At 42.2% G+C, this 10,845-nt stretch overlaps 1 protein-coding gene across 1 annotated transcript; it reads left to right on the forward strand.

Annotated features, from left to right (window-relative positions):
* Positions 1-1,149: 1,149 nt before the first annotated feature.
* Positions 1,150-10,394, forward strand: LOC123359719 (tumor necrosis factor ligand superfamily member 10-like). The gene is made up of 5 exons (XM_045001136.1): positions 1,150-1,275; positions 5,413-5,565; positions 7,906-7,951; positions 8,784-8,876; positions 9,920-10,394. Exons 1-5 carry the CDS (start codon positions 1,150-1,152, stop codon positions 10,369-10,371), a joined length of 870 nt encoding a protein of 289 aa, XP_044857071.1. The 3' UTR covers positions 10,372-10,394.
* The last annotated feature ends 451 nt before the right edge of the window (positions 10,395-10,845 follow it).

Raw genomic sequence — 10,845 nt, forward strand, 5'->3', positions numbered from 1 at the left:
CCACTTTGTCGGATGCAAGTAGTGGAAATTTCCAGGGGCAGGTATATATAAGCAAGCAAGAAGCAAAACTATGGGTCATCCAATAAAATTAGCAGGCAGAAGGTTTAAAACAAACACAAGGATGTACTTCTTCACCCAATGCACGCTCAACCTGTGGAACTTGGTGCCAGAGGATGTTAAGAAGGCCCAATGTATAAATGGGTTCAAAAAAGTTCATTAATGGCTATTAGCCAAGACAGTCAGGGACGCAACCCCATGCTGTAGGTGTCCCTAAACTTTGACTGCCAGAAGCCGGGATTGGAAAACGTCAGTGGCCCCGCCCCCCGGGCTCGCTCCGGTACCTAGAGGCTGCAGCTCCGCAGCGGGGGCGGAGCCCGGGTCGGCCCCAGCGGGAGCAGGGCCCGGCCCGGGCACGGGGGGGGGGTGGGATTAACGGGCCCCGGCACAGACCGCGCTGCTCCGCCCAGGCTCCCAGCTCACAATGGAGCAGCCACGCGGCGCTCATCCAGCAGCTGATCACGCTCCGCCCCGCCCCCCCGATCTGCGCATGCCCAGAGCCGGGAACCGCAACCCGAACTACATCTCCCAGCCTGCCCCGGGGCGCTCCCGCCCTCTCCAGCTCAGGTAAGGGAGGAGTCAGCATGTAAAACTGCGCATGCTCCCTGTGAGCCCTGCTGGGGGTAGGAGAATAAAGCTGCCGCTGCCGCTGTCGCCTCCGTGTGAACCGGTGAGTGAGAGACCCCCGGGGGGCGGGCGGGCGGGAAAGTGACTCTGCCCCGGGGAACCTGGGAGAAGCCTCGGAGCTGCCTCGGCCCCAGGGGAGCTGCAGCAGGATCCGCCCCGGCACCGCTGGGATTGGGGGGGGGGGGTGTCAGGCAGGGAGGGGAGAAGCCGGAGTTGGGGAGGGGGGGTTTGAACTGTCTCTGGGCAGCCAGGAAATTCCCGGGGGGGGGGGAGTTAATTGGATCCTGTCCATGTTTGTGCCTCTCGCCCCCAATACAAATTCTCTCTAGTTCTGGCATGAGAGACAAAGTCTGCAGCCCTGCTCAACCAGGAAGAGCTCCACCTCAAACACAGCAAACAATAACAACCTCCCTTGTTGCCTCGCTCGCTCTCCCAGTCTGTGTGTCTTCTCTTTGTGGGCGCACCATGAGGCTGCCAACGGCCGGCCCCAGCACTGGCCAGACCTGTGGGCTTGTGCTGATCTCCGCTGTGCTGCTGCAATCCATTTGCGTGGCGGTGACTTTCCTTTACTTCACTAATGAGCTGAAACAGGTAAGTACCACGGCGGCGATCTAGGTTGCTGGATCCAGCACTGCTCAATCTGCAGGCTGATTTGGCCAGCCTACAGGCAGTTCCTCGTTCTCTCTCTCACTCTCCCTGCAAATCTAGCCACGAAAAACCAACGCATCGTGTGTGCCCTTGTCCTGCTCAAAGGAAGGTTGTATGGGTTCCTGCACGAGTGATCCGGTTCCCACTGACGGCAGTGGCAAAACTCCCAGTGTTTGCAGGGAGCAGGATTGGGCCCGAGCTGAACTGTAGTGTGGCAGTGTTTATTGTAGCAGAAAAGCCTTTGAGATCCAGCGCTTTTGCTTTCATTGTAGGAGAAGTGGGTTAGGCTGGGTTTGTTTGCTCTTTATGCAGAACACGAAGGTCACGAAAAGAGAGGTTTTAAAAATTCACCTTAGACTTTTATTCCCCCCCCCCCCCCTCCGAAACAGAAATGCGCTTTTCATTAATGGTCCAAAGTCGCTCTTTCTTCTCTCCAATTTGTGCCTTGTCAGCACTGCTGGAACATTAGTAGCGCTCGGGGCTAGGAGGAGAGTCAGCCTTCTCACCCGAATAGTCACACGCTTAAAGAGAAACCCAACGACACTACTTTGCTTTCAGACAGTGACTAATCCTGATAGAATTTCAGGCAGACACAAGCTGATCATTGCCCCCACGCAGAGAGTTGGGGAATGTCTGTGGAGGGGGCTGCGCCTTCCACACTCTGCAACCACAGGTTCATATATCAGCTCAGCCATTTATCTTTTCTTAAGTACGTAATTGAAGGTCCATGCAACGTTTGGCTGGTTGACTTTTGCACAAGACTTTAAAAACCATGGTCCTATATGGACATTCATGACCCCATGGCAGTTCTGTAGGGATAGTGGGTTTGTCTAGGTGTCCATCCACGTTTCCTATCCTGCCATCCCTACTATAGTGTGCTGTCCATCTGGGTGCTCTCCCTAGCTCCAGAGGTGGCTGAACACAAGCAGCATTCTAGGTATATCATTTCTGTAGGGTTTTGAGATCCTTGCATTTGAAAGGTGCTGTATAAGTATAAAATACTATTGCAACCCTTGAATTTACCACCTGCAAAATTTAGTAGTACTCTACTCACCGCTTCTTTTGAGATGGCTAAATCAGATGGTTTGGGAAATTCTTATCAGATGATTTGCACCACTCTACAATCAATACCAGACTTCTTAAGTGTATAAATATGGGGACCTGTCTGCTGAATTTGTTGCTCTGATAGCTTCATATCTGGTGAAATTAGGAATCTACAGAAACATTTCATTTGTCTTAAGAAAATAGGTTACACTGTACTGGCGATAAGAGAGAAATGTAGGCAAAGTTGTTCCAACCCTCGTCTACTTGGTTCAAAGTTCTTTGTTATCAAACTTTTGAACATCAGCAATTAGTAACCACAGCACCTTCTCCTAGTTGCTTTTCCTCCAACTATGTATGGTTTGAACTTTTGAAAGAGTACTCTACTATCCTGAATAAACCACGTCCAACAATTCTTACCTCAGATATTCTCCTGCAATAATAAGAGCTATAACTAACCCTTTTGTGGTGTGAAGGCTGACTCCAGTCCTTTGAAGGGGATTTCTGTTGGGCTGAAAATAGCCTAGGTACAGTATCTGCATAATAATATTATATGGTGTCTCTATTACACACGTCCTTTTTGTTCTCCTGCACACAGATGTAAGGTATCGCTATATTAGAACTGTAAATACAGTTTGTTACCTTAATTGTACCTGTGGGTTATGGTTAGTGATATTTATCAGTGAGCCTGGTCCCTCTTTTCCCTTCTTTTTGCTGTTTCATAGTATCTGTATTTCGAGACTTCTGTCAAATAATCATCACTGGCCAGGGGTCAGATCCTTTCAGCTGTCTGTACAAATTAAAAATCTTATTTAATGCTAGGTAATTTTTCTCAATCTACATGGATAGTCATCTGATTAGCTAAATGTAACCATCTGTTGATCATAAGATGGCTAAAGCTTTTTGAACAGCCTAGTTTGGCTTATGGGAGGGGAGTGCTGAAAAGCAGTTACTCAGCCCGGTAGAGTTAATTACACATCCAGGATATAGGAGAGTGAAGAAAACAGACTTCATTGACTTTAAAAGCATAATCCAAATGTTGCCCTTAGGTAATGGGTGAAGTTGTAGAAATACTTCACTAATAATACTCCACTTAACATTTCTGTGGCACCTTCCCTCCATGGATCTCAAAGTGCTGTACAAATATCATTTCATTAAGACTCATAATGCCCTGCACCTCCATTTCCTTAACCTCTAAAATGGGGATAATACTTCCCTGCCACACTCACGTTTGCAGAGTGCATTAAACGCTGTAGATGCAAGATACTGCAGCAACACCAGGTACTAGTACAGTAAAGTTATCTCAGGGGCTAGGTGTGTGACAAGTAAGCAGAAAGCAGAAATGGCAGTACTGTTTGCTTCCAGATTGAAGAGAAAAGTTTTGAAGCGCCCTCTCCTTTCCTGGTCCCTAGATCTGGTAGGAGAGTGGTCTGGTAAGGGCTGGTCTACACACAGATTTGGTATCAATTTAATTATATTGGTTTAAAAACCAACCCCTTCTCATGGATGCAGTTACACTAGTATAAAGGTGTATAGCTTATTTCCACCAATTTAAGTAAAGTTCCGAAAGTAAGAAGCCTTATATTAAAAATACTAGTCTATTCTGCAGTAATGATCCAAAAGCCTGTAGGGATACTCCTGTCCATCAGAGCATTTTGCGTCAATGATTATAGAATAGGGTAGTATTTTTAAACATAAGAGAATTCTCTGTAGATGCTGCTGCACAAAGGTCAGGAGCTTGAGGTTAAGTGAGGTAAGATTTGCAGGGTCAGATGGTTGAGTTCTCTCCATCCTGCTACAGCGGGAAATCTGTGGCTTGCCTCCTTTGTTTTCAAGCAGACAGGAAAGGATGGGAATGGTGTGGGGAGGGGTGGAGAACAGTCCCCCTGTTCTCTGGTGCTGAATGTTCCAAGCTTGAAGAATAGTTTAAACTGTGACATGTTAAGTACATTAACTTCCAGAGGCAGCAGATTAACAAACAAACAAACAAAAATCCTTTAAGATAGGAATGGTTCAATTTAAACTATTAAATCAAGAAGAAGCAGCCAGCCTGAATGCTTTGTATGTTCACTAGTTTCTTTCCTTTCCAAACTTTACGGGCATACAGGTCTTAACAGGGGTTGTGGATGATGATGAACCATTGAACTCAATGGGATCAGGAGATCTCTCTAGGCTGCTTAGGTTACTGTGTTCTTACATTAAGCAACAAGTGCCAGCTTCAGTTTTGATAATGGGTTATCCCCTGCAGAAGCAGCAGAGCTCGAGGAAGGGTTTTGTTGTTCACTATATTCTCTACTATTTGAAACTATTTAAACTACTATTTGTAAACTATAACTAGGAAAGTTATTCCTGACCACAGTGAAGACATTGGGACTTTTGCCATTGACTTCAGTGGGGCTCTGATTTCACTCTTTCTCTTTACACATCAGAAGAAGGAATTCTCTCTTTAGAGAGGTGAATGATGTAGAGATGGGCCCAAGTCACAAGACCGAGATGTGGAATCAGATCTGAATGCCAGCTTCCTCAAAATTCATAGGGAAGAGGTTTGAATGTGGTCTTCTGGCCCCCTTCCATTACAGAAAATGCCCCAAGCTGCAAGGTTTGAATCTGGGGTGGAATTTGCCCAAAGTGCAGACATGGGGAGTGGGTTAGTGGCTGATGTTCAGACTCATCTTCAGTCCTCAGTGGAGGAACTAAATTCTAACAATGTCAGAGCTGATAAAATAATTGTCAGCATTAGTGACGTAGATATTGCAAGTGCATAAACGTATTCAGCTGAGTCCTGGATGTCCAATTTATGACCATATAGAAATAAAAATGTAAGTGTATTCTTGCATATTAGGTATCTGGTTGTAACTAAATAAGTATGTAAAGTCAGGATTAACTCTCCTTTATAAAATAAATAAAAATAAATAAACTTGCTGTAGCATATTGGTGTTACTTAGAACAGAAAAAGTTTTCCTAAACACAAGAGTTTTAGAAATGCATCATATATCTGCACATTAAGTGAATTAACTAGCGTATTGCCTTCTACCACAGCTCCAGGACACGTATTCCAAGAGTGGCATTGCTTGTCTCACTGGGGAAGATCTGGGAACTTTCATAAAACATGTGGATGTAAATGAGAATGAAGAAAGAGAGAGTGACCCCTGCTGGCAACTGAAGTGGCAACTAGGAAAATTAATTAAAAAGGTACTTTGGAACTTTCACACAAACTAAACAATGGAGCTTGGTTATAACAATCCAGATGGTTCAGAGAGTTAAGCTCCAACTAGTGCAATAAAATGCAAATCCCAAATTGTTTCCTTGCATTTTAGTGGTCAAATCGCAATTCCAGATATAAAGGAATTCTGTCTGCAGTGAAGTTCTTCTGAGAACAAAAATTGTCATTTCACTAAGAGTTTCACTGTATTTAGGAAACGGAAAATACAGGTGACCAGTTATTACTACGTTCATCCCAAAGAGGGCTTCATCCACTAATGTTTGTCTAGCATGCCCACTATTTAGAATGTCTGTCTATCCTTCTCCTCATTTGTGACAGAGCATGGAGATGTAGGGCCTGATTTTCTTTCACTCACACTAGCAAATCAGGAGTGATTCCACTCAAGCCACAGGAAATGTAACAGGTGTGAGATCAAAATCTTGCCCACAGTCTCTGTTATCATAAAGAAAACCACTTTTCACCTCCTGCCTCACAACTGTACAAAGAACAGGTATGTCATGAAGCCTTGACGGTTTTATTACAATCTCTAAACTGGAAATCTCACTCCCCCCCATTCCCCACACAGCCTTACCCTTCAAGGTCAGGTATTGTGTGTCAGCCTTTCAAAATACACACACATACACACTAATAAATTATATAGGGTTATCATTGATACTTTACTCTCACTTTTATCACAAACGTAATTTTGAAGAAGTTTTACTTTGAATAAGGGGTTGCCAAATTGAAAAGGATGAGAAACACTGATCTAGTAAACTAATAGTGATTTAGTTAGTATACAGTGATGCACTGGAGGTCTGTTTTAAATAAAATATTGGCCCAAACTGAAGTCCACGGAGTTACTCCAAATTTAACTGGTATAATTGAAGGCAGAATTTGGTTCACTATATTAACTTAGTAGGTTTTTACAATGGGAAAATTCATAAATATTTTTCTGCACCAGTGTAGTCCTGCAATTATACAACATAGTTGGAGAAAGGCCCTTCACCCTGTCTGCACTACAACTTCTAACACTGCTACCACTGGGAAGACACTTAGGATTCAGAATTTCCTAGAGAAGCAATTGCTGCATATGCATATAGTAGCTGTTTCCATATCCATATAAACACTCTGCTAGAAAGAAAGCTGTTTGGTCAATTAAATGCAGATTAAGGTATTCCAGAGCCATTACATTGTGTAATCTCAGTATTCCTTAGATAATGGCAGTGTCTCTTACATTTCCATGGAGATGGCAATGCTTTTGTTGTTCTCATGGAGCTATTACGATTGAGGAGCCATCATTGCTTAATGGAAACTATTCCAGTGCATTCAAAATACCCTTCCCATGACACTGGAACCATGAGTTACAGTGGAGAAATAGTAATGGCTTCAAGTGACAGAATATTTTTGCTTAATAAAGAACTAACATAAAATTACATGAAAATAAGGTGGGATCTGATTAAAACCTCAAGAAAGCCAGGAATTTGAGTGAGAACTTTTCACATGAATCTTAGCTCAAGATGTTGAATGTAAGTTTTGTGATAGACTGCCTGAGAACAGGGTATGAGATTTACTACAGTAAATAAGGGTATGTCTACCCTGCCCACATTACAGCGCGGCTGCAGCAGTGCTGTGACATGGGCAGCCTAGTCACGCTGTATCGCCGGGGGAAAGCTCTCCTGGCGAGGGGTGGTAGCTTTATCGCCGGGAGCTACAAAGCGCTGTGTATACTGGCGCTTTTCAGTGCTAAAACTTTTGTCGCTCAGGGGGGCATTTTTTCACACCCCTGAAAGACTAAAGTTTTAGCACTGAAAGTGGCAGTGTAGACAAAGACTAAGCCAGATAAATTCCTGCCGTTATTTATATATCAATGGTTTTGCCACTGTGAAAACTGCTGGATCTAATTCTCCTCTGTTGTACCAGAGTTAATCTGGAGTAACTCCAGTGAATTATTCCACAATCAAATTTCTCCAGACCTACACTGGAGTAATTGCAAACAGAATCTGATGCCCTGAACTCTATATTTCCTCTTATTGAGGGCCAGATTTTACAAAGAACTTTAACACTCAATTGGATGAGCTCCCTTGCAGTTTGGCCCCAGATATTTAAAATTACTGCAAAACAGTTTGTTGTGAGAAATGAATGATACAGTTTCCTTTTGATGTCCACTTTTATTTACAAATAGGAATAAAATTTGTTTGATGGTCAAATGCTGGAGTTTGTTCAGTTATGTGGCATATAAGAGTGTGTGGAATAGTTGTGTTTCTGGCATCTTTGTCACTGCTCTACTGATTTCCTAGAAAGAAAACAGTTTTCTTTACGTGTGTTTGCAGATGATATCAAGAAACTATGAAGAAAACATTTCATCTGCGGTGAAAGGTATTTTTAATGTAACACATTTATTTAGCACATAAAAAAGAAACTGCGATGGTAGCAGATGTGCAGTGGTTCCATACATGTTTTCCAGTTGTAGAGAATAGTTCCTAATTTCTTACTCAGTTGTACAGTTCTTCTGCAGCAAAGCATGGGAGATGAGTAACAGTTATTAGTTGGTATTCTTTTAAGAGACATATTAAGCAGTCAGGAAATGTGGTCAAGTTATTAGAGTATGGAACCAGGATTCAGGAAAAGTGCCTGGCTTCTGTTCTTGTCTCTGATTCAGTGATTTTATGCAATTCGTTTAACCTCTCCGTGCTTCAGAGAACAAATAGTACTTTGTTGTTGTGCAGGTACATTAATTAAGGATTGGGCACAGCTCTCCTCTGAAACTGATGCACCCCTGGAGGACTATCAAGAAGCATTCTGGCTCAAGAAGTCAGAGGAAATTTTGCTTGAGTAAAGACCACAGAATTTGGCCTTAAAAGATATTTACCCTTTCCATGAGCACACATTTATTTTTAGTACAGGGTGTTTGGGCACTGGTTTTGAGTGGGGGGAAGATATAGAAGGCTTAAAAAGGCATTTCAAAGAGAGTATGGGAAGTTCAGAGAAATTTTGACCATATCAACCATTACACTTCAATCTCTCATTGATTTGGTCAAATAAAATATTTTGACAAACACAACTCCTCAAATACCGTCAATTTAGTAATTAGGCAGTCAGGTATTTCCATGGAGATGACAATGGCTTTGTTGTTTCTCTAATTCTAATTTGAGATTTAAAATGGTTATTTCTCATCTTCATGTAACTGAAATGTCTCTAACTCTTCCAGGAACTGAAGAACAGGGATCTCAGAACCATGGACACAGAATAGCAGCTCACTTAACTGGAAGCCGCAATAAGAAGAGCTCTCTAGCCACATCAAGTAAGATATTTTGCTATATTGATGAAGGAAGAAAATGGATACAAAATAGGGAAAGGTCACTGAATATGTGTGCTTTGTGATTTTCCAGAAATGAATATTGACTGATTATTCTAGGCACACTTTTTTTGATTGTTTCTCATGGACTTAATGCAATTTTTTTGGCCAGAAAACAGAGAGAGCTTTAAAAAATCAAAGATTTTCTAGTTTTGGTCAAAATAATTCTTCAGCTCACTCTAGTAGTAGTATCAACCCCATTCAACTTGGGTATCTATGGTGCACCTTCCTTCTATGTCTTTAGTTGTGTTTTTTAATGAAAATTCCCTCTTTGTAACTCTGCCTATCTCCTCTGCAGTGTCTTTTTGGAGAAATATATGTGTATGAGGGCCTAGAAGCACATAAAAAAATTTAAATTCACACCAGATTTATTGAAGGACTTGCTAAAGTTCCCAAATCTTCTGGGGAAACCCAGGGCTGAGTTAGGATTCTCACATTATTTTGCTCAGTAGCCACGTGGCAACTTGGTTTAATTTTCATTCTGTATTTCAGGCAGCAGTGGGGAAGGATTCAAAGATCAAAACTAAAATAAGTCCCCACAAAGTGATGTGCCAAATTGCTACTTAATGAAACTTGAAATCTATGGGCTGGTCTACGCTACCGCGGTAAACCAATCTAACTTAAGCAACTTCAGTGATGTGAATAATGTAACTGAAGTTGTTGTTGTTAGATCCACTTACCGCGGTGGCTACATTGTGCTGTGTTGACGGGAGAGTGTCTCCCGTCGACTTCCCTTATGCTTCTTGGGGCAGTGGAGTACTCAAGTGCTCTCCCATTGCATCGATTGCAGCAGTGCCAATCTACCAGCAAGTGAAGACATACCCTTTAAGAGTGATTGGGCCCAATCTGAAGCCAATGGATGCAGGATCTGGCCCATTGCTCTTATTTAGTTTTTGAAAAACAGTCTCATCAGCTAAGAGACAGTGGACTTTGTTGCACACAGCATTATTTAGCTCTATATTCTTCTCTATTTTTTCCCCCTCAAATAGATTCCTCATCCAGAAGAGGTGTTGGGCAGAAAATAAATACCTGGGAACCCTCAAGGAAAGACCATTCATTCCTCTATAATGTGGAGTTGAAAAATGGGGAGTTAATCATACCCAGAACAGGGTTTTATTACATCTACTCTCAAACTTACTTTCGATTCAGCGAACCTGAGAACGAGGATTCAGAATCAGATCCGTTAGCACTAAGCAGAAACCCTAAGCAAATGGTCCAGTATGTTTACAAACTGACGACATATCCAGAGCCTATCCTTCTCATGAAAAGTGCAAGAACTAGCTGCTGGTCTAAAAAGGCAGAATATGGACTTTACTCCATATATCAAGGTGGAGTATTTCAGCTAAAAAGGGATGATAAGATTTTTGTCTCTGTCAGTAACGAGGACATAGTTGACATGGACAAAGAAGCAAGTTTTTTTGGAGCCTTTTTGATCAGCTAAATGATTAACAGAAAACCAGACTCCTAAAGGAATTGTGGAGGCCAAGAATTAATTAATTAAAGGTTTGAAGGGATCTTAATGTATGTTAGCTAATTTAGCAGGAGTTAGGCTGTGGTATGCTGTAAGATAATGTGGTACAGAGTGAATTGTGTGAAAAGTCATTACGACCTTGTAAAATGCAGTCTTGTTTTCTGTTCTAGTATTGAAGACAAATAAGATAGCGAATAGGCTTATGTATAAACAAATGCAAATGTTTTCCTTCAATGTCTCCAAGATTGTTAGCCATTGTCTGTAATAAAGGTATAAATGATTGTTATGATTGTTTACTAATTGAGAGAGATTCGTCCGGGACAAGGGGCAACCCAGCTTCCTATGACACTCTCTCCCTCTTGTGATCACTAGAGAAAGTAATAAAGTATTTGATTTTGCTGTACCCAAACAAAAAGCGAGAACTTAGTTTTTCTTCGACAATTT

The sequence above is a fragment of the Mauremys mutica genome, unplaced genomic scaffold, assembly GCF_020497125.1.
Source record: "Mauremys mutica isolate MM-2020 ecotype Southern unplaced genomic scaffold, ASM2049712v1 Super-Scaffold_100167, whole genome shotgun sequence".
Lineage (NCBI taxonomy): Eukaryota > Metazoa > Chordata > Testudines > Geoemydidae > Mauremys > Mauremys mutica.